Raw genomic sequence first — 25141 nt, forward strand, 5'->3', positions numbered from 1 at the left:
TAGAAGAGAATAATTATGAAATGAAAGAGATTAAATCTAACATGTTTGGCCTTCTCTCTAGGCCTAGAAGGCCCTGAGGGTTCATGACTGGATATTATCTACTGGAGACATATTACAATCCAACTTGACCATAGCATTGTGTCCAGGGATATTGTACGTCTGTCTGCCTCAGTGGATGAAGTTCCTTTAGATGCTTCCATGTTTTCATCTGAAAAGTATGTAACAGGAGACCACAGTTGATGCATTTTATTGAAGGGTAGTTATTGCTGTATGATATATTACAGTATATATGTATATTATTTAAATTTTTTGTTATTTTTACTGTAAATCTGTTACGCACTATTGAGAACTAAGGATCTGGTCCAGAAAACAGGTTTAACAAAGACTGACTCTAACCCTGAACTCTGAGTTGACTAATCCTGAGACGGGAAACTCAGAGTTGATTGAACTCAGGACTCAGGATTGATGCTCAGGACCAAAAATTCAGAGTATGTTCACTGAGTTAAGCAGGTGTGTGGTGAATGAAACAAAGCCTTGATCAATGAAGCTCCGACACTGTGTCTCCCAGTGGAGCTAGAAAGATTAATGTGGGACATTAATGCACTTTTAAAAACAACAGCAGCAGTGAAAGACCCTGAGTTGGAGAAAATAGTCAATAAGTTCTTGAAACAATTACATTCTCACTCAAAAAAGGAACATTATATTTTAAACACCTCCAAGACCAAGTAGAGGGTCACTGACCCACACTTCAGCCAGTCAAAGTTAGAGGGAAGGACATTAAGGTGGTGCACACTTACCTAGGTGTGCACCTGGACAGTAAACTTCCCTGAACACAGATGAGATCTACAGGAAGGAACAGAGCTGGCTCTTTTTCCTCAGGAAGCTCAGGTCCTTTGACTTCTTTATGTCTTCTACATGTTTTATCAGTCAGAGGTGGAGAGTGTTCTCTTCTCTGCTGTGGTCTGCTGGGGCAGCAGCATGAGAGCAGACAACGGCACAAGGAGACTGGACAAGCTGGTTCAAAAGGCTAGGTCTGTGACTGGCAGGAGTCTGGACTTACTCAGGACTGTTGTGGAGAGACACATGCAGTGTAAGATGCAGACCATCTTGGACAATACCAACCATCCTCTCCACAACATCATTGTAGACCAGAGAAGCAGCTACAGCAGCAGCAAACATCTCATCTCTCTAAGCCTGTGAATATTCTCATTTGTCCAGGTCATAGTATCTCAAAGGAGTTTTAAATCGAAAGCAACTGGACTTGGTTATTTGTCTAGGAAGACGTTTCACCTCTCATCCAAGAGGCTTCATCAGTTCTTTCTCGCACCTGACCAGGCTGGGGCTGGTCCATCGTTGGACCAGCCCCAGCCAGTTGCTTTCAATTTAAAATTCCTTTGAGATCTCATCTCTCTGCACTGCAGGACTGAGAGGTTCAGGAGATCCTGTTTCCACTGACTCCCATCAGACTGTTCAACACCTCAGACAAAGGCAATGGAACTTAACATTAATGAGCTGCTGGACAGTCTGTCTATCTATCTATCATTAATGCTCATTTAAAAATACAGCAGCAAAGAGTCTGAGTTGGAGAAAAGAATCAATAAGTTATTAAAATTATAAGACCAGATCATTTCCTAACAGATGCTACAGTGCTGAAATCCGTGTGTCCCATGTATCTGCTTCAGTGGATGAAGTTCATTTAAATGTGTCCATGTTTTCATCAGACAAGTATGTGAACATCAGAGCACAGTAGTTAGTTAGGATAGTCGTTGTTATATGATATATATTGCATTCCATATGTAATATTATTTACACACATATTTATACATATGAATAAACAGTATGTTTACACTAAATTGCTTAAATATAGGTTTTGTTAATTCATAGACAATGTTATTAAATTTTCAATATAATGCACTAAGCATTCAGTGCATCCCTCTGATGGCATCTGCCCAGCACCTGAGAAATGAAAAGGTGTAGTAGAGATACAATGCTTTGTCTACATAAAAATGTGATACATACCACCTTTAAAGCATAAGGCACCAGTGTAACTGTAAGATTATAGAAACTCCACAGGAACAGCCCATGAATATAAAATGTAAAACATTTGCAATCACAATGTAAAAACTACAGCTGCGGACAGTGTGGAGTTACCACATATGTACACTGTTCTTATACTATTGCATAATACTTAAGCCATTGCATATTACACATATTTAGTTTTGATTCAGCTTTGAGTCTATGTTAGCAGCATTATTTCTGCAAATAGCAAATACATTTTGTAAATGTATTTACAGTGTAAGCAAACGTAACTTCCATGAGATTACAATTGTGCTCCAAAATGGTAACCACAGGATCGAAGAGTTCTTGTCAGTGGAAAACTACTGTGTTAATACATACTACTGTTGCTAATGTAGTGACATAATTACTGTCACACATATGTTCTTACTTCAGTGAAGAAAGTGTTATTACATAAGATTTAAAAATGTAGCAGCCAAATTCCTCATTTCAAAATACTGTGAAAAAAATCTTTATCGCCCCATTAGATACTTGGTTTATTAACTCTTTTGTACTGGAAACAGTAAACAGGTTTATTAATATATTTTATTGTGGAAATCAAATATGAAGTCTTGCCTGGATCTATGCCCTTTCATCCCATGTCGGCTCCATCTCAGGTAGGCCCCAGGTAGAGCAGTACCATAGTGTTTTTTACCGCATGTCATTGTCAGTTTTTCATATTAGTTTCAAGGCTTACCGACCTCTTTTGTTTGTTTTTCCACTTATTGCAAGCTATTGGGGCTGTGGTGACAGAATATACTTTGGTTTTAAAATAAGTATTGTTTCCTTTTTATACATCTGGTTGGTTCTCTTAGTTCTGTTTGGACTCTTGTAGTCTAACTACAAACATCCTACCTGGAGCCTCAAAGCAGGTTTAGTTCATAGGATTGCATTTATGCCAGATTCAAGATAATATATATTTACACAGGTATCACATTTGTCATTACTATGGACTAATATGTACCTACTCACTAGTTGCCATTAAAAATACATACCATTCATTTAATCAGGATCTACCTCCAGTGCTGTATCAGCAGCAATGGTTTCCACATCCCCACTGTTGTCCTCATTTCCATCATCTGTGAAATCACACTACTGGAAAGTACCATTTTTATTTTTGCTTACAACAAGACAAATTATAAACTTTCACATACTTCATTATGGCTGGATTCTGCTTATGAGGTGATAAAAGGCCAAATGAAGTTACAGAAGGTGCATTGCATTGCAAAATAGTCAGTCAGTCATCAGTCAGTCAGTCAGTCATTACTCAGTCATCACTCAGTCATCAGTCAGTCATCAGTCAGTCAATCATCAGGCAGTCAGCCGTGGACAATGAGGGGTGCTGGGCAGAGAGTCCAGCCCAACCTCAGTCACAACACAATAGCCAGACTTCTTGACTGGAGAACAGGTTTTCAGCCTTCAACTAGACTGAACCTTTCAGTGTATCAACACTCAACTGAGGATGAAGCAGCTGTACAGGAGTCGTAATTTAACCTTGAGAAAGAGCTCAGTGCAGCAGGGGAGAGAGCTGTGAGGAGAAGATGCCCACGTCTGGTGACATTATGGTCCTAAGGCAGACAGTGACCAATGGTAGCTGGTCGTTGGGTCTTCAGTGGAGTCTAGGCATAGGTATGTAAACGTCCCAGAAGGCTGTACACAGAGTAATCTTAACCTTTGTTTTTAATGAGCAGGTCTGGGGCAGAGGGTTCATCTACCTTAGGTTTCCTCCTGCACCGTGAAGAGAGTTCCTGTCAAGACTTTAAAACAGAACGATACTCTGGTGCTCCCTGCAGGGAAACTGTCCTGTGTTGTCTTGCTCAGGGACGTCAAATTGTCTTTATCAGCTTATGTTTGTTTTTGAATTGTTTGATTTTTAATGATTTCAGATGGGCCAAAGGAGGTCATGTGATTGCTGATGTGTCCGGCGACACCTATGAGGCTCTTGTGGATCACTCCTTCTTTACTGAGCCGGTTTCCTGTGAGGTCACCAACACACTGGGAAATACCAACATCACCAGGAACGTGGACGTCTACTGTGAGCATTTGTCCGCTTCATCCAGCACCTGAGCACAGACAAGCTGAGATACATAACATACGGTCTATCTCATATGTTCACACAGGTCATATCTGAGAGTCAAAAGAGAAATATATGTTTGATCATTTGTTTTCTCAGTTAAGGGTGTTTATTAAGATCCACTGACTATTTACACTGCAGTGTAAAATAATTACTGTATTTGCAGCATAGATTTTATTCTGCTTTGGAGGTGAGCTCTTAAATGTATTGTCTTCCAGATGTTAAGACATTTACAAAGACTAGATAATTTCTGTCGTCTGTCTGTCTTCAGTTGGACCAAGGATGGGGGCAGAGCCTCAGTCTCTGCAGGTGGACCAAGGATCTGATGCTGTTTTTAACTGCGCTTGGACAGGAAACCCCTCTCTGACCATTGTGTGGATGAAACGTGGCTCAGGAGTCGTACGTATTTCTCACCAGCAACACGCAGCATTTCATGGAGGCATCTTTATAGGACGTCACAACAGTCATCTGGAGTTCAATAGGGTGCTTTATGAGCTTGATAGTAAACCCCCCACCCCCACCACAACCACACACACACACACACACACACACACACACACACACACACACTCACCAGGACAGGACACAGGAAACAGCTGAAGTGGGGCACTCACTGCTGCTGTCAGATCAGAGAAGAACAGCTCAGAGCGAGAAGTTTGTAGAATTTCACTGTTCTCCACACAAACTATTTCATATGGCTACAATGTGATTTTCACTCACACACACACACACACACACACACACACACACACATACACACACAGAGTCCTTTACTCTCGTACATACCTGCATGTGAGACCTGCTGATTGAAAGAGAAGTTTTAAAGAAGGAATCTGTGATTGTAGTGAGATGTGCAGCAGACAAATGCAGCTGATTTTGAACAACTGTCAAACATTTTATTTCTAAATGAGATGTGAAGAGCACACAGTTCTCTGTGAGAAGACTGAAGAAAGTTTTGATGGAGAGCTCAGGATAAAAACTAGTATAAATCAGTACCATGTATTGTTTTGCCGTGAATGACATAAAAATAAAAATCCTTTAGCCTCTTTCACTCTGCAGCATCTCTGACTAACAGCTCGTTGATGCTGCTGGCCTTCTGTGTTTCTCTGACCTTTGACCTCACAACACAGGTGCTTAGTAACAAGAACACTCTGACACTGAAAGGAGTAAAGCGGGAGGATGCTGGGAAGTATGTGTGTCGGGCTGTTGTCCCCAGAGTGGGTGCTGGAGAGAGGGAAGTGTCGCTCACTGTGAATGGTAAGTGCAATGTCCCATCATGCACTGCATGTCAATGGCTCTTTGCTTCCACTGCACTTGATTCAGTCTACATGTAATGGACAGGAAGAAGCCTTCATGAGTCACAGAGACCAGGCAGAGGTGCTGATGAGGAAGAAACTTTGAAATCTTAGTGTGGGGTCAATTATAATCTTAAACTTAACGTAGGATTTTGATTAGAAATTTCACAGTCAACGTTTTGTAGGTTTTTATCCTGAAGAAATGAAAATGTAACTGTATTGAGGAGGAAGAAAATTATAATGATGACTATTATATATATATATTGGGTACATAGCAGTGCATAAAAGATGATACATGAACATGAACATAAGTTTCCTGCTGTTGCCTCACTGTAGAGCTGTGTACAGTGCACTGAGTTGCTCAGTCCCCAGTTGCCACACTCTTGCTCTCTCTCTCTCACAAACACATTGACCACAGATGTGCCTATCAGTCAGACTGCTCATCAGGAGAAATTCCACTGCATCATTGGACTAGTGGACCGTCAAAGCATCAGAAAGCCTTCTCTGTGCCCCTGTCACATGGGGTGTGCACAGTGTTCTCCCTTCTGAGGAAAAGATGTCGTGTGTGAGATAATGCCTCTTAAACCTAGTTAGTTTCTTTTCACAGGTTATTTATTTGACAAAAATTTCTGTGATCACTTTCATAGCATCTTCAACCACACAGACTGGACACTGGACAAACACTCTTAAGGCGTTTACTAAAGCTTATGAAGTATATGCGCACATTGAACAGCAGAGTCAGACAGTCTTCTGTCTGAACATGATGCTCATGTTTCTTCTGTTGGTAGCAACCCTCTCAGATGTTTCTTCAGTAAAATGACTGGAAACAACTCTGCTGATAAACACGGTGCCAGCTTTCCTGCACTTCAATCTCCAACTGGGCCAGTTTCTCCTGGTGTCCTTTCCTTCCTTCTCCTGATAAACCTTCTTTTCTCGTTTTCCTCACGGTGTAGCTGTCCTGTCTGTCCTGCCTGCAGTCTGTCTTTGTATCTGCTAAACATCAATCAAACAAGCCACAACACTGTAGGCGAGCTGAAGCAATAAGTTGATCCTTCTGTGAAACGGTGATGAGGCTGACACCTACTAACATATCAGTTGGGTTGGTGGCTACATTAATTGTAAATTTTGTTAAGGCTTTCCTAATGCTACCAAAGGGGATCTAATAAATATCAGATAAAACAACAGCTTCTGAAACACAACTCACATTTGCAGCAGTTGCTGCAGGAAGTCGTACCTTCTTCACAGGACCACACAACAGCAACACAACTCAGAGTTCGAGGAGAGAGGTTAGAGTTTGACACAACTACAATATATCCATCCAATGCCTACTAACAACACCTGTTGTTCAAGCTTTGGATAAGATAACTGACAACCTCACTAAAGTTATTGACACCAAAGTCGCCACTGTCTTAGAGGCCATTCGGGAGCAGACCTCGCAGTTGCAAGCAATTGCCACGCGTGTTGCAGAAGCTGAAGAGCCAATTGCTGATGTTGAAACTATGGCAACATCCTTAGAGGCTAGGATAACGACTCTTGAAAAACAAGTGCGCGACATGCTGGAGCATATCGATGATCTTGACAACCGAGGCCGCAGATGCAATGTGCGTGTGGTTGGTTTACCTGAGGACACTGAAGGACCTGATCCGGTAAAGTTCTTAGAGAAATGGATCCCCGAACATCTCCAAATGACAACAAAAGACGGCCGACTGAAGCTTGACCGGGCTCATAGATCCACTGTATCGAAACCCGGTCCAAATCAACGCCCGAGACCACTGATACTAAAGTTTCACAACTTTCGGGATAAGCAGCGGGTGATGGATGCTGCGCGTCGACTCGGATTCCGCGGACGCGACCGGGACGGCCCCGCACCGGGAGAGCCCAGAGTCTCATTCTTCAACGACTACTCGGCTGAAGTGGTCCGGAGACGTAAAGCATTTGACGACGCGAAATCCCGATTGAAGAAATTAAACATGGACTATGCTTTGCTCTATCCGGCTATCTTAAGGGTGACAGTGGATGGAAAGCAGAGACGGTTTGACTCTCCGAAGGACGCCGTTTCACTGGCTCAGTCATTAGAAGGAGGACGCTAAGGTATGTCAGATTGACAGTATACAAAGCGGACTCAGATCAATGACTCATTGATGAGGTGTGTATGGATACCCTCCTGTTCGACTTATGTAAGCATTTTATATTTTATTGGGCAGAAAATAATAGCCACTGTGAGTGTGCTTGGATGTTTGCTTTTTTTGTTTTGTTTTCTTTTCTCGCTGCCGAGTGTGGTGTAGTTTAATACTGACACTGTTTTGAATGAGGATTGGATGGCAAGTTTTCTGGTCTTGCCGTGGAGGAAGGTTTGTAATCCCTGCGGGTTAATTGGCAGGGACAACCCCCTTGAACGTTTGCGTTTCTGCTGTGTTTTTCTGTACAGCAGTTCTTGTTCATTTTCTGATTTAATGTTTGTTGTTTTTCTTGGCTCAGTGAACGCACATATGATCCCATATGTTCTTAGTTTCATGTTTCCAGTATACCTTTTTCTGTATAAAGGGTCGAATTTGGTAATATGGTAAGTGATAAGCTATGTCTGTGTACATGGAATATTAAAGGGGTTCATAATCCTGTTAAGAGAAGAAAAGTACTAACTTTTTTGAAGAAGGGACAAATTGATATTGCTCTCTTACAAGAAACACACTTGAGTGATGAAGAACACCTCAAATTGCAGCGGGAAGGTTTTAATCAAGTGTTTTTTTCCTCGTTCACCTCAAGAAGTAGAGGAGTGGCAATTTTGATGAGAAAACATTTGCAGTTTTCAATATTGGACTGCATCAAAGATAAAAATGGTCGATACGTTATTGTCAAGGGTCTTTTACAAGGTACAATTGTTTCTATACTGAATGTGTACTACCCACCTGCACATCCCTCTGACTTTATAACTAAAGTGCTCCTAGATTTCTCCCAGATTCAGTCAGATATTGCTGTTGTGGGTGGAGATTTTAACTGCATACTAAACCCTCTTATTGATAGACTACCTTCTAGAGCTATGCCTCTCTCTTCACAAGCTAAAGCACTCAATTCTATATGTGAGGATCTTGGATTTGTTGATGTTTGGAGAACAACCCACATAACAGACAAAGCATATACTTTTTTTTCTGCACCTCATGGTTGTCACAGTAGAATCGATTACTTCTTTTTGTCAGGGCTTTCTCTGCACAGAGTGGTGTCCTGCTCTATTGGCAGTATTTTGATCTCTGACCATGCCGAGGTGGTCTTAGACATATCCCTTAAGGGTTTAAACAGTGGGGTGAAATGCTGGAGATTGAACACATCTATTTTGAATGATCAGGCTTTTGTTACTTACTTTGCCACTGAATTCAAATCCTTTCTTTCCATCAATACCCAATCTACAGATATTCCGGCCATTCTATGAGAAACTGCTAAAGCTTATGCTAGAGGGTTAATCATTTCCTTTTCAGCCAGTAAAAAGAGGCAGAAAAGAGAAAAGCAAAATTTGTTAATGGCTGAGCTGAAGGCTAAAGAAAATGCTTATATTGAATCTCCATCTCCCACTATTTTGAAAGAAATTTTTGCAGTTAGAGCAACCTTAGAGAATCTGCTAACACAAGATGAGGAAGTCAAGATTAGATTTACCAGGCAAAAATTTTATGAACATGGGGATAAACCTGGGAGGTACTTGGCATATCTTACAAAAAAGAGAGCGGAGTCACAGACTATTGCAGCCCTTTGTGATGCCCAAGGCAATCGTGTATATGATAACAAGCTTATAAATGACACATTTAAATCATTTTATCACAATCTTTATATTTCTGAACAGCCAAGTGATGTGTTTGCTTTAATAGATAAATTCTTTGCCCAGCTCAGTTTGCCCACCATGTCATCAGAATACAAGCTCATTCTTAATTCCCCCATTTCGGGACAAGAGGTGGTTAATGCCATAAAAACTCTGCAGAACGGGAAAGCTCCGGGGCCTGATGGGTTCAGTGGTGAGTTTTATAAAGAATTCTCTGGATTATTAGTGGAACCTTTAGTTAATATGTTTAATAAAGCATTCTCCAATAATGAGTTACCCCAGACTTTGAGAGAAGCAAATATTTCACTCATTTTGAAAAAGGGGAAATGTCCAGAATCCTGTGCCTCTTATAGGCCCATATCCCTTCTTAATGTGGATCGGAAAATCTTGGCAAAAATCCTGGCCACACGCCTTGAAGGTCTCTTACCTAAAATTATAAAGGAGGACCAAACTGGTTTTATAAAGGGACGAAATTCAAGTTATAATGTTAGACGGCTGCTCAATGTCCTTCAGGTTTTTCAGCATCGGCAAATTGATGGTCTAGTGCTCTCTTTGGATGCAGAGAAGGCCTTGGACCGAGTCGAATGGACATACTTATTTTACTGTCTAAATAAATTTGGTGTAGGGGATAATTTTATCAAATGGGTCAAGGTCCTGTATAATAAACCTCAAGCAGCCATTCTAGCTAACGGGTTCAGATCGGACAATTTTCCTGTACATAGAGGAACCAGGCAGGGATGCCCTTTATCCCCCCTCTTATTCGCCATGGTTATTGAACTATTGGCAGAAGCCATTAGGAGAGCGCCTACTATACAAGGCTTGCAGGTAGATAGGATCCACCATAAAATAAGTCTTTATGCGGATGATGTCTTAATTTTTGTTTCAGATCCAGGGACTTCAGTACCTGCGTTACTTAATGTTATTGACTTATTTGGCAAATTTTCTGGATACAAAATCAATTTGACAAAATCAGAGGCCATGCCACTGGGGAGTCTAAATTCAATACCTAAAACATTGCCCTTCTTCCCCTTTATTAAGTGGTCTCCGACAGGCTTTATTTATTTAGGTGTACACATAACTCCTGCATTTAAGCAAATGTATAGGGTTAACTTTGTTCCTTTGTTTGAAAAAGTGAGGCAAGATTTAGAGCGTTGGAATTCTCTGCCGATATCCTGGCTAGGACGTATAGCTTTGATTAAGATGAACATATTGCCTAGATTACTTTACCCTGTTCAGATGATTCTGATACTGTTTTCAAATAAGGTTGTGAAAAAACTAAATGGTTGGCTCAGCTCTTTTATATGGAGTAAACGTAAACCAAAGCTGAAAATGGCTACTCTGCAGTTACCAAGCTCTGAGGGAGGGCTAGATTTACCTGATTTTAGAAGGTACCAGTTGTGTGCTCATTTACGATACATTTATGATTGGATCTTAAATAAGACGTCTTCTGTCTGGCTAGATATTGAATCCTCCCTTTCAAAATTTCCATTAAGAGACATGCTGTTTATTAAGAATTTTAAAACTATAAAAATGTGCTGTGATAATCCTGTTACACTCAACACAATTAAAGCATGGCGATTACTGCGTAGACTAGAGGGGAGGTCAAAACTGACATCAGCTTTTACTCCTATTCTGAATAATCCTGATTTTCAGCCAGGACTACTTGATGCTGGCTTCAGACACTGGGGTAATTGTGGAATTACCATGTTAAAAGATTTATTTACTGATAATACATTAATGTCATTTGAACAGATCATTAACAAAATCACAAATACAAAATCCCCAGACAGGACTTTTTTCGTTATTTACAGATAAGACATTATATAGTACACAGCACAACCTTAGTTGGTAACCCTGATATATCTCCACTTGAGAAGGTGTTGTTTGGAACAGTTAGGAAGTTGACTATTAGTCTACTTTATGGAGCTATGTGCGCTGTTCCATCCATGGCTTTACAAGAGCTCAGAGGAAAGTGGGAGAAAGACCTGTCTGTCACAATCAACGCTGCTGAGTGGGAAAATATATGGACCTATGCTAAATCAATCTCAGTTTGTAATCGTGTTAAATCAGTACAGCTTAAGATTTTGCATAGAATGCATATATCCCCTAATCGCAGACATAAGTTCAACCCTAGTTTGTCTCCACTGTGTCTTAAATGTAAAACTGAAGTTGGCACTTTAACTCATTGTCTTTGGTCATGCCATAAACTGCAGAAATATTGGTCTAATGTCTTAACAGAAATTGAAAAGATACTGGGACTAAAGCTGGGGATGGACCCATTGTGTCTTATATTAGGCTTACCTGCTAAAGGTGTAAGGTTAACAAATCAAAGACTGTTCTGTATTCTTACATTCACAGCTAGAAAGAATATTCTATTGCAGTGGATTAGTGATAAGGAACCAAATGTTAAGGGATGGCACAAAGTGCTGTTTGATTTAGTGCCTTTGGAATACTTGACCTGCACATTACATTCAAACTCAAGCCAATTTTATAGAGTTTGGGAACCTTATTTGAATTACTTAGAAGACAATGTATCTTCCATTCTGTTGCAGGGATTCCCTGGAACGTCATAATAATGAGATCTCCTTTTATTTACTTGTTTATGTATTTATTTATTTATTATTTATTTATTTATTTTTTATTTATTGATTTATTTTTTTACTCACTTTATTAATATGGATACTGTTTGTGTGTAACTGAGTCACTGTTTGTTGCTTGAGCGTTGTTGTATTGAAGTTTTGTGTTTGCTTGTTTGTGTTGAAAAAGGAAAAATTAATAAACACATTTAAAAAAAACAAAAAACAACACCTGTTGGCTACTGCAGTACTTCATGTTAACGAGCACACACCCCTCTGTCTAAATGTGTTGCAGTTGTTGGAGCTAACCCTCTGTAGTAATCTGTTCATTGGAACAGGTTGTGTCAGTGTGCTACTCACGCTAGCATGCTATGAGTTAACCACTAACAACCACGTTACAACTTCAAACTAATTAAAATGGATTAAACTGATCAGCACAAGCTGCACAAATATGTCGAGACACCCCAGCAACGAGGAAGGTTCTCCAGCCATAGGTCGACATGAAATACTGGTGTTAGCTGAGAGTAGTAGAGAAACAGGCTAACCTCTACATCCAGCTCAGAGTCAACCTGTCACTCAGTCTTGGTCTCTTCTTGGCCGTTAACTGCTCCAACTCAGGGGCCAGTGTTCCAGGCTAGCCGGGACCTGTAGTCCAGGGTTAGCCGTTTATTTCAGATACAGGTGACCAAACTTAACAGAAAAGCTTGAGAACGATGGGGAGGATGGGCTCAGCTCCCTGCAGGAGCTCTCTCTCTCTCTCTCTCTCTCTCTGTGTGACAGTGCTCATACACCTGACTCAAATAAATTCAAACCGCCATTCAGCTCATAACCCACCAATGTGATAATGCAGAAATGATGATAAGACAACAACACAACATCAACAACAACATCTGCTATAAATGTTAGCCACCCACACACTCAGTATAGAGCAGTGTTACCTTTAGTTCTTCTTTATGCTAAACTCTTTATAATGTGTTCAGTATAGTTCTCTGTATTGTTCCAGTAGATCTGTAGTAATGACTCACTGGTCTGATGTTTGTGTCCATTGATACTTTATTTCACCACTGGTCTGGGAATGATTGAGGACTCATGCATGTGTCTCTTGATTACATTAATTAATTAATAATGTCTGTTATCATGTCCATATATGTTCTAAAACTCCTTGTCAGTCCTGTGGAGATATTTAACTCTGCCTGATTGTTTGTGAAATAGGTAAATGGAGTTTAGGCTGGTTTAACCTGCACTGCACATGTGCATCAGCCTGAGGAAAAACAATGAAACCCAGCAAATAAATAATGTCTCAGGTTTCACTGTTTAGGGACCTGATCACAGCTCTGCCCTTGGCTGTTAATGCAGGCACTGCCATTACTAAAACGATCTATGTCCATGTTTTTATTGTGATGATTGAGTGTTTCTGCTTCCACAGGTCCTCCCACCATCTCTAGCACCCAGACCCAGCAGGTGCTCTACGGAGAGAGGGGTCAGATCAAGTGTTTCATCCGCAGCACCCCTCCTCCAGACCGCATTGTGAGTCACTTCATCCCTCCTTCCACTTACTAACTCAGTTCCTTATCCATGTATCTAATTAGTCTGAGAAGACGACTTTCATAGACTCGGAGGAAAGAAAACTGAGACACTGGGTCATGTTCTTTAAAAAAACACGCGGTGTGTCCAGATAAATTTGATGTGTAACACATCATTATGTTTCTGATTCAAATGTACATCGTATTAAAGAAACAGTAATATGTCTCTCCAGAACATCCTTAGCCCACATGCTCTGAATTATGGGTACTGTATGCTTCTGGGTAGGTTTAAAATGCAGACGTGTAAAAAAGTCAAACACATTCTCACTGTAACAACACAACATCATGTCAACAGTCTGACAAAAGAGCAGCAATGCTGTACAATCACATAAACATCAACAGTCTTCACATTAACAATTAATCAGATCATTCTCATGAACTCATGTACGCCCCTCAGGCCTGGTCCTGGAGGGAGACAGTTTTGGAGTCAGGGACCTCTGGACGCTACACTGTGGAGACAGTCAGCACAGAGGACGGGGTCATTTCCACACTGACCATGAGTAATATCGTCCCCGCTGATTTCCAGACCATCTACAACTGCACGGCGTGGAACAGCTTCGGCTCTGACACTGAGATCATACGCCTCAGAGAACAAGGTGAGGACGACGTTTGACATAAGTCTTCACCTGTAGTTGACTCTCACTCTGATGATACTGACTCTAATTAAAGCTGTTGAAAACTGGATCTTCATCCCTGTTTGGATTCAGAGGATTCATGTTATGGGCTTCTGGGAGTACAATGTTGGACAGCGACGTCCTGACAGTCATCCAGAACTTTTTTAATGGACTCCCAGACATTTTCTATTTGCTGCTTTATGTTGTAGCACAGTCCTGCACATAACTGAACCTACATCTAAATAACAATATAGGCTTCTACATTTTAATGATAATTTATTTCAATATATTTAATTAAATGAAAAAATACTGTACAATATAAAAGTTAAATATTTTTATGAATGATTTAAATGTATTGTATGTATTCATGTAATAAAAATTAAAACATTAAAACGATTTAACTGTAAATGTTTTAGCAGGACCATGTTGATGAGTTTGAAAGCTGTCACTCCCTACAGAGAGTTCCAGTAAAGACCAGGGGCCTCACTTCTCACACAGAAGGCCCAGAACTGTTTCCAAAAATCTTGGTTTGGGCCGCTCAAAACCTCCTGAGTGTTGAGGACGCCAGGAGGAAGTGATGTGTATTAGTGTGATTGTGACCTCAGTCCCTCTGACTGTCCTGCTGTGTCTCTTTCTTCAGAGACTCTACGGCTGGCTGTGATCATTGGTGTGGCAGTGGGAACATTCCTCGCCCTCTCCGTCCTCCTGGGGACACTCGGCGCTTTCTGCCGCACCAGATTCCACACGAGTAAGATCCCAGGGGGTTTCTTCAGTCTGTGTTTGTGGTTTTTATAAACAGTGGTGGTTGAGCCTGTTCATGACAGAAAGGAGCTCTTCTGATTTGTCAGACTTTCTTCCAGCATTAGCTCTTCAGTGGCTGATTTGGCTTCAGTCATTATTTGGCCCCCAGCTCTGCCTCTGCTGACTCTGAAGACCTGCACAGCAACACTTTGGTTTGTGTGTCTCCAAAGATAGAGTTTAGTTTGGCTCTGTTTCTCTCCGCTTCGCTGTGTGAAGGCACATATGACTGTATGACCTGACAGAGCCTGGTGACCTGTGAGGTCATCCCTGAACTGAGGGAAAACTTCAGGTTTAGTCTCTGACATGGTTTAACAGATATTGTTTTTGTGTGTCTCTACAGAGGAAGTCCATCTGGTCATGTCCTCTCTTCCTGTGTCACTGTCGCGCCACAGAGATGTGAAAACAGAGAGTAAGTATCTGAATGACTGGCAGTGAGATGAGCACTCATCAGTGTCATTGTGTCTTTCTGCTTCATTGTTGGGTATTTCCAGGATTTCAATATCTCATGTATCCTCCACAGCACCTTCTTCCCAAAGTGTTTCACACATAACTAATATACATGATGAAAACCCTTTATGCAGTTGATGATCAAACAGAAGAACAAAATCTAGATTCAACATGACATCATAAATAATTTCATGTCACTGGATGAATCGGCTGCAGCCTGCAGATCAGAGGCAGTAAAAATCATACTGTTATGAAACTGTCAGATGCACTAACACATTCAGGACAACAACATCACTATGTCATCTGCAACAGTTCTGACCACTGGGAATAACATATATGTGCATGTTGTTGTGTGTTGTGAAGTAAGAATGAATTTGAAACTGGGTTTTTATGGTGGACTTGTATTGTCACTGACTGTCCTGCCGACAGAGAGAACATTTTGAGCTTTCACTGTGACTCATTAGGCCAAGATGGAGAGAAACATAGCTCCACTTATTCTCTTAGTGTTTTTAGCTGATATGATAAATCTTTCACTTCCCTGTGTTGACTGTAATTCACAATGTGGCCACAGCTTCATCTGTCGGCAAAGGTAAAACAGAACAAGACCACTTGTGGAACAAATACTTAAAGACCAGTTTGATAGAGTGATGTGACGACAGTCAGTGAGCTCGTCTTTTGTTGTCTGCTTACAAAGAATTAAATAACTGGCTGTCTCATCTGCAGTACCCTGTACCTACAGCCAGTGTCACTACCAGTGACCAGTATCATGTCCACACACGACTGTGTAGGTCGTCTGAGCAGCTTATTGTGAGCCACAGGACAGAGGCAGGAGACTGCTGCAGGGTTATTGCTGTAACCTGGGTGTTGAAGCTCTGAGCTTAATGAAGCTCTCCAAACCAACACCAAACCATGACCTCTGCCTGAACTGCACGTTTATTATTGTAACCATGACAACGCAGATCTGGTAGCTTGTCTGGGAAGGAGGACTTGTTGTCATTGTGGAACATTTATCAGGATAAGAATAAAGCCTTTTCATGGTGTAATAATTCTTCATACATACATCTGTCACCTGTCTTCTTCTCTAAACCTCTAACAAATCGCCATCTGTCAGTGTATGAAGACAAACTTTCCTGTTGTGTGAAACAGTTGAGTGGACAACATGCATTCACAGACACGAACTAAAAGTTCACCCAGAACACACTGTGCTCCTCCTTTCGTTGCCTGCTGTTTCCAGATGAAGTGATGCATCACGGACTGATCGTTGATTGGTTTAGCAGCCACAGTGAAACAGCCTGTCTGGCCACACTGCTGTGTACGTCTTCATCACCACCATCACACTGAGGTCTGACCAAAGCTGTGCGTGTGAAGCTGCCATGTGCATTAGGCAGAGATATAGTGTTATGCAGGATCAATGCTTATGTCCGCCCTGCTCTGTCTCTCCCTGTCCTCCAGGTCTTAAAGGAGACATTCAGGTGGAGATTGTCCACAAGGATCACGATACAGCACAGGAGAGCGAGGAACATACTGACCTCAAACAGATGATGGTGAGTGAACACAGTTTGATGCTCTGATACTGACAAGGCTTTCTGGAATGTTTTCACTATGAATGACTGTTGATGAACCTGATTAACTTGATGCAGACGGACCATGGTGAGTTCCAGCAGGAAGCTGTGCTGAAGCAACTGGAGGTGCTCCATGAGGAGGAGAAGGTGGGTGAACACCATCAGTATTCACCAGTCTCAGCTTCACACAGCCACTTACCATAAATCATGTTCCTGCTGATTATCATTACACATGACAATTATAGTCAAAAAAGCTCTTTATTATTTCTGGTTAAATGCTTGTAGCTGGAAACATGGCAAAAGCTAGAATGTGAGGCACGATTAGCTATGCGAGATAAGTGCTGTGTATCCCTAATGGTTGATTTTATATTATATTTTTATGATTTTTAAAATCAATGGGATCCTTCTTCTGACCTACTCAGCTTTAAAAGCTTTTTGTTCTGACCATTTTTACCTCCAGGTGAAGGGTTTCAGCGCTTTTTAGAGATTTCCTCAATGTGTCATGTGACCACTCAGTGTGTGGAGCAGTGCTTTCTGCCACAGGCCTCCTCTCTCTAGATGTTAACATCTAGATCAGCTGGGGTTTCATATTTGTTCCCTGCAGGAGAAAGAGCAGGCAGCCTCTCTCTTCAGCTAAACGACAGCTAAAAAACCTGAAGCGTGTCAGTGGCTCAGTGGATCAACCTGCTGCCATTAAGACTTCACTGAAGTTGCATGTGGTTCTGAGTTTGATCCCTGGCTTGGGTGTTTGGACACAACCTTCACCAGACTGTGGCTCACAAAGGTGCATGGTGTGAGTGTCAGTATTACAAGTGTGCTAAATGTAGTGATTGTCTACGTGGACATCAGTACGTCTCTGCTGTGTTTTGATTTTGTAGTGTTATGTTATGTCACCCAAAAGCGGACCAACCATTACTTACGTTCTGTCATCAGGGAAGTGTTGTGGTCACCGAGCGACCTCTGTTACTGCTTTGGTGGCATTTCATGACTAACAGAGATCAGATTAGGAAACAACACTGCTGTGGTCATCATTTGTGTAACTGCACTCATAACTGTGCTTCAAATAATAAAATCCAGTGAACTGAGGGGCTGGTGTTGAAGGAGGTGATACTGAAATCGTTCCGTCGCACAATGAATGGCAAACATCTCTAAAGCTGTGGTTTACAGATGTTCAGTGTTCTGCTGCTGCCAATGTTGGCAGTCCAGGGGTCATGGCTGTAGTCTGTGAATGACCTTCGTCCACGGCAGCTTTCAGCAACCACATACTTTTTCTTCAGAAAATGTTCAGTTGTGTCATTGCAGAGATCACACCACTGTTACCTTCACTCTTTTTTGCAGTTGACTTGTTATTTTTCCATACATCTTTGGCACATGACCAGCCCGACACATTGGCAGCTTGTCACATGGTTCCAAAGCAGTGAGTTTTGGTGCTGATTTCTCTGATGGCTGTTTTTTTAATGATCTTGTGTTTTTGAATGGTATTCTATGGGGGAGATAGACCAGGAACAGCTGTATTTACTGTTGCTTGTTGATTATGGCGTAAATAATGATAGTAATACATAGATGTACATAGATGTAATGGTGTTATCAATAATAACAACAGCACCACGAAAGGATAATTCAGGACATACCTGAGCCAGCTCTAACTATAAGCCTTATCAAAGAGGACAGATTGAACCCTGATGTGAAATGTAGAGAGGGGGTTTGGTAAATGGACTGCTTATATAGCACTTTTCTAGTCTTATTGACCACTCAAAGCGCTTTACAACGTGAGCCGCATTCACCCATTCACACACACAGTCATACAGCATTTACATCTACACATGGAGTGCTTCTAACATTCACACACTGATGGGACAGTGGGTTGCCCAAGGACACTTCAACATGTGGACCAAAGGAGCTGGGGATCGAACCACCGACCTTCTGATAAGTGGATGACCCGCTCTAACTCCTGAGCCACAGCCGCCCAGACTTGGAGCTGGTTTCACAGGAGAGGAGCCTGATAGCTGCCTCCCATTCTGTTCTAATCCTCTTTTCAACTTGTCAAAAAACCTTCTAATACCCACTGACATATTGTCAGCAATGGAAAAAGGTACAAATGATTGCAGTAGATGCGGGTATTTATTGGCTCCAGCTCCGATCAGCACTGATATAAACACAACACCCAGGTGAACCTGCTAATTTTCACCCCTTTTCCTGCTTTAACATTGTTAATAGCACAAACACTGTAAACAGACCTGCCACCTGCCTAGCACGGTGCTGTTCAACCAGAAACACCACAGCTACACTGTGCTAGGAGGTGAGCTGCAGCCCTGAAATTGTTTTTTAAAACACAAAATCACCAGTCAAAAATGAGAAATGAGATGTGACTGATCTGTTTTACCAGTTTGCATAGCAGCTAGCAGCACACTCCAGGTTTATACATGCTTATACCTTTTAGTTTGGGAGGAAAAGGGTATCAGAAAACCACCTTAGACCTGTATTTAGAGAGTGAAGTGTTCTGTTAGGATAATAGGGAACAAAAAGCTCTTTAATATATGATGGTGCCTGACCATCACTGGCTTTGTAACCTATTCTGGATTTTATAGGAGCAAATGCAGATTGGCACAGGAGAGACGTGATCTCTTCTCCTGGTTCCTGTAAGTACTGAAGCTGCAGCATTTTGGATCAGTGTGCTGGGGGTAGGGGAGGGCAGTAATACCAACAGAATTGAGTCACAGGCAGGTGACTCAGACCACTAAACCATGTGATCTGCTTTTTCAGGTTGCACCTTTATTAATTTCCTTTATTCATCAGCCCATTTTCTGATCACTGTTTGGCGGCCAACTCTTGAGTTTTAGTCAAAATGAGAAAGTGTAGAGACAGGTTAAAAAAAAACAGTTATTGTTTTCAGTGTCTGTGTTTCAGAAACAGCTTTTTAAATAAATGTGTTGTGTACAAAAAGAAAGCATCAATAACAGGATAATACAAAATTATCTACCATTTAATGAATCACTTTTGCTTCTGTTGCATTTAAAAGGACCCCACCAATGGCTACTACAGCGTCAGCACCTTCAGTGAGCACCATGTCACCCATGACATGTCCTTGACCCCCAGCCAGACTCCTGACACAGGCCGAGGCCCACCCACTGGAGCTATGACTATCGGCAAGCAGCGGGTGCCCACTGGCATGTCCTTCACCAACATCTACAACACCCTGGGTGCTGGCCCCAGCCGCCTGTATGACTACAGCCAGCATTTCGTCCTGGGGATGGGAAGCAGTTCCATCGAACTGTGTGAGCGGGAGTTTCAGCGGAGCTCACTCAGTGATTCCAGCTCCTTCATCGAAACTCAGTGTGACAGTAGCATCAGCAGCCACAGCAAGCAGTTTGACAAGGACAGCAAGACCTCAGCCTCATCCTCCTCTCACTACTCTCAGTCCTCCTCCCAGAACTCAGACCTCACCAGGCCTCTGCAGAAACGCATGCAGACCCATGTGTAACTGTCATGAACCTTGACTGGGAGACCAAGAAGTCATTTTATTCACAGATGACACATTTCTTCAGGGCTTGGTTGGTGTCCAACAGGGGGACATAACATGGTTTGTAGATGCCACCTTTAAAGCTCTTTACTTTGATAAAACAGCTGGAATCAAAGCCTGACTTCTTATCCAACTTCTAACGAATCATTATTGATAATAATTTGTCTGCTGTCTCTGCTTATAAATGCAGTGGTTTGCAGCTGTCAACATTTTGTCCACTTTGCAAGACTCATAGTCAGTTTGGTCAATGTGTGAAACTAAGGACGTACATGGAAACTGTTGAGGAGCCGGTGTAAACAGTTGATATCATCATGTTTTATTTACATTCAGCCTAGTATCAGCTCTTTCCAGTCTAATGTCAGCTGGTTTCAGCCTAATGTCAGCTGGTTTCAGCTCAGTGTCAGTGGGTTTCAGTCTAGTTTCAACTGTTTTCAGCCTAATGTCAACTGGTTTCAGTCTAGTTTAAGCTGGTTTCAGCCTATTGTCAATTGGGTTCATTCTAGTGTCAGTTGGTTTTAGTCTAGTCTCAGCTGGTTTCAGTCTAGTGTCAGCTGGTTTCACCTCTTTATGTTTGCTTGTCTCTTCCCCTCTGTGCTCACATACATAATATTTTAATACAACTGATTTCACAGTAAAGCTGTTCTCATTGACATGACGGTCACTTTACAAGTGTAACACACGGTTATTGTGCCCTGTATTGTCCCAGTCCCATTGATGAGAGACACCTGGAGCTTGGGTGTGTCGTGTACTTCTTGGAAGCAGTCTCTCATTTCCATGTTTGACTGACATGGTGCTGCTCACACTAGAGCTCTTCAAAACCCAGCATTTTGTGTACTGTAATTTCAATACTGACTGGCAGGGGAGAAGATTCTTGCTTTTTGATTTCTGATGTTCTGAGAACTTTCATGCCAGCTAATGTAAGTGAGACAGTCTGATAATTGTGGTAAGAAGAGTACTTCTATGAGGAAACGAAGATAAACCCATCAGAAATGATGATGGTCACCTGGGCTGGTTAAACAGGCCATCATTCACCTGGGATCAAAGGACCAACAAAAATAATCAGGTTCAACATGTGTGGAAGGGATGAAAATGGAGTGAAGAAAGCACAATGTGCTTCATCATGTTCTACAAATGAATGTCACTGGATCATGTTGGGTCAATGTACTGTCACAGATGTGTCAGGCTCTCTCTGTGTAATAACATGTATCTCATTGCTGTGAAGTGACAATCCTATCTTACATTTCCTTTGTGAACATACATTACTATACAGAGAGAGAGAGTTTGTGCCACTGTTGTGTTTTGATTAAAGAAAACTACAATATACCTCAATGCAACCGGATTGGAGGCATTTATGTTCTCTGTAGTGGAAGTTATAGATGTTTAATTTTATGCTGCCACTTGGATTTTTATTTTGTGAAGGTGGGAACTCGAAACACAAACCTACACATTAGCATAGCATTTCAGCACACAATAGCTAATTGATGCTTCTCATTCAAAACAATAAAAAAGGACATTTTATTGATGTTGTGAAGTCCCGTGGGATCATGGGAATTGTTGACTTCACCACATCCGTCCTGGTTTTGGCTCTTCAGTGTCATTCAGGAGGTTTTTGGTGGGAGCTGAAATGTCCAGAGGTCTCCTCCTATCCAGAACAGATGAAGTGATGAAAACTGTGATGCCATTAACAGGCAAACAAATGAAACGGACGGTCACCTTGATTACCTTTAATGAAATTGCTGGAAACATTTGTAAGTAATGTAAGTACACAACTCAACAAAATATATAACACAGGTTTAATTGTTTTAAGATATTTCAATGTGGAAAGGTTACATATTATGACTTTGACAGTGGCGACATGAAGCTCACATAGGCATTGTAGGAATGTCAGCTGTGAATTTGAACTGCCTCATTTTCAAAACGTTTTATTCTGTGAAACATAAATGTCAACTACAAAGCTGTTTCTTTTTTACTTGTAGCACCAGGGTGGTGAATGGACTAAAGATATGCTAGAGCCTTTGTTTGGGATCTGAAGGTGGAATCATGCTCAACAAAGTCATGCACATGCATTTAGAGATGTTGAGCTTCCCTTTGTGTATGTGCCTGCTCCCTTGGTGTGATTGACCATGCTCGACTGGAAGACGAAGCTAAAAATAGAGGCAGCAAAGCAAAAGATGTGTTTACATTTTCTAAGACAGGCAGGACCTTCATCATCTGTAAGACATGGTCTGATGGAGTTCTACATTTTCTACCACAGTACAAACAAATTCAGAAAATATACATGAGTCCTGGATTTGTGCATGAAATTGCATTTGTACAGACAGTTTAAGCACAGATTTCTGTACATGCACTGTTTGTGAATGAAGCCAAATATTTTTTTTTTAAAGATAGATTAATTGCAGGTGTACTTAGACCACTGAGGTCCTCATTTGCAACTCAATTTTCAATGACATTTGAGGAAACTGCCAAATGTTTCCTGACAAAAACTGTGTTATAAAATATATTTCCAGTGAAAACTGTTGAAATGCATGTAAATCAGTGCCACTGGCAGTCTCCTATCTAATAAAATATAAAGCTTTAGGTGATAGCAGTTATGATCTTTTAATGGTAAGCCTGAGTTCAAGAGATATCTATCAACTGAAATTCATTTCTCACTCTGTCGAAACTAAGCAATTATAGTCACCATGGCAACCTAGGGCACAAACAGCAGATTCAACTGACCCTGTATAACTACTATATATACATTTATATATATATATATATATATACATATATACACAAACATACATACCCATGCATGCATAACAAGAGAATATGTGTGTATGAGGTTATATGAGTGTGACTGTATATGAATGTGTGTGCATAAGTTAAGAACAGTATGTATATGTGTGTAACCGGAAGTTTCTACCACAAGTTGGCAGACCAACTGCCAATAACCATAAAAGAAGGGGTAAAGAGAAAGGTGAATTATGTGTACGTTCAGGCAGTTAGTTTTTTCATTTTAAACCAGAAATGAAAAACACTCCCCCACGCAGGTCATCCCCCACGCCCCACGGGCTCCAACAAAGTCGTACTTACAGCACGAAATGCGAGAGAAAGAGGCAAGCGCCCGGAGGCACGCCAGCATCAGAGCTGCACTTGTCACTGTAATGGGAAGCGTATTGTAACTGGTCAAAGTGGGAGAGACTTATTCCAACAAATCCAATTCATACCACAATTGGCCTTTACCAATCATCACCAAACTTTATGCCTGCAGCCAGGAATCATCCAACATCATGCATACCAAATTTCGTACAAATCCAAGCAACTGTTTTGATTTTTGGTGCCCCCCATTGTCCAATGTATACCAAATTTGATAGAGAGACTGTGAATGACCTTCCAAAAGAGTATATAAAGTTTCATGTTGATAGCATTTTCTGTGACAAAGATTTGAAATAAATATATTTTTTAGGTCGTTAAACATTTTGTTTTGCTTATAACTTGGAATTTTTTTTATAGTGCAAGAATTCTTTTAATAAAATCTAATCTGGCAGGAGTGGAGATGTTATGTACAAATTTTCAGGTAGATTTAACTGTAGGAGGAGTTGAAAAAGTACATTTTGCACATATAGTGACTTGGTAAAAAAAAAAAAATGGAGGAAGTCATATGTCATATGATTCAGCCCCATTCAGGGAATGCAATGATAAATGTTTTTTAAATGCACCACCAAAAATGTGGGAGTTACAAGACGAAATGCGTTTACCTTGATTATTGCACCCCCTGGTGGCACAGAGATGTATTTTTGTTATGTAAGGTAAGGTACCAGTCTACAGGTACCAGTCTACAGGTACCCTATGAATTTCATGGCCTTCAGATTAATATTTCGAGTGAATTAAATTTGTATTTGTTGTATTTTGTCCTGTAATAAGCCCCACCCACTTTGACCAATCATAATCCCTTTTGGTGCATGGGCTCAGGAATGGTCTTAGAGCCTACCCAACAAATTTCATAGAAATCGGTGCAGCCATTTATGAGATATAAAATTTCCACATTTGTAGCACCCCATAGTGGCCAAGGTTCGCCAAATTAGGTCCATATCCTTATAGTCCCGTGCCAATAATACATCTGAAGTGTATATGTATTTCACCAAAGATTTGTGGATGAGGTGAGTGGTGGTGGTGAACAAAAGATGAACTGATGGTGGGCTTGATGAGCTCCTTTTCCCAGTCCTTTCTTACCGCCATATCTGGAAAACAGGGACTGAAGAGGACTGCCAGTCCTGAGCTGTTCCTACAGGAACCAGTTTGTCTGTCAGACATGAAGACACATTTCTCCTGAGACTCTTCAGAGAAATACAGCACACTACAGATCATCTTTGAGGACCCATCTTCAGAGGACCCACTGAGAAGGACACCCTGCCCTCGTGGGCAAGACTAGACCAATCTACATCTCCCTGATCTACAGGCTATTCACAGCCAAAAAAGCTATTTTGAGAGCTACCTGGAGCAGAAAATTGAATTTCTAATTCAACAGAGAACAGCAGAGGATAGCAGAGCAGACACAGAAATTTGACTTAGCTGAGGTTGCTCGGGAAACCTTGCAGTGTTAACAAGAGCCTTTAGCAAAGAATAAATTCAAAACAGGCTACTTTAAAATTTTAGACAGTCAGCATTTGACATTTTTAACACAACTTTTTAATCACAATTTAGACTAAATCTTAGACCAAAGTAACTAGTCACAACTACTTTTACTTTGCTGATTGGATAAATATATATGGCGGAAGTAAAAATATCCTCTTCCAAAACTCTGACCAAAACCTTAAAAAAATATAC

At 41.1% G+C, this 25141-nt stretch overlaps 1 protein-coding gene across 2 annotated transcripts in view; it reads left to right on the plus strand.

Annotated features, from left to right (window-relative positions):
• Window positions 1-24863, plus strand: part of LOC139607586 (kin of IRRE-like protein 3) — a 76170-nt gene extending 51307 nt beyond the window's left edge. For both annotated transcript variants that reach the window (XM_071460579.1, XM_071460580.1), the window contains 10 exons: window positions 3942-4090; window positions 4401-4528; window positions 5260-5386; window positions 13232-13332; window positions 13786-13984; window positions 14643-14750; window positions 15144-15212; window positions 16703-16794; window positions 16891-16959; window positions 19832-24863. In XM_071460579.1, coding sequence (XP_071316680.1) covers window positions 3942-4090; window positions 4401-4528; window positions 5260-5386; window positions 13232-13332; window positions 13786-13984; window positions 14643-14750; window positions 15144-15212; window positions 16703-16794; window positions 16891-16959; window positions 19832-20293 — 1504 coding nt within the window. In that variant the 3' untranslated portion in view covers window positions 20294-24863. The remainder of the gene's footprint in view (window positions 1-3941; window positions 4091-4400; window positions 4529-5259; window positions 5387-13231; window positions 13333-13785; window positions 13985-14642; window positions 14751-15143; window positions 15213-16702; window positions 16795-16890; window positions 16960-19831) is intronic.
• The last annotated feature ends 278 nt before the right edge of the window (window positions 24864-25141 follow it).

The sequence above is a fragment of the Trachinotus anak genome, unplaced genomic scaffold, assembly GCF_046630095.1.
Source record: "Trachinotus anak isolate AG129_WGS33_773 ecotype Australia unplaced genomic scaffold, CSIRO_AGI_Tana_v1 ptg000024l, whole genome shotgun sequence".
Taxonomy (NCBI): domain Eukaryota; kingdom Metazoa; phylum Chordata; class Actinopteri; order Carangiformes; family Carangidae; genus Trachinotus; species Trachinotus anak.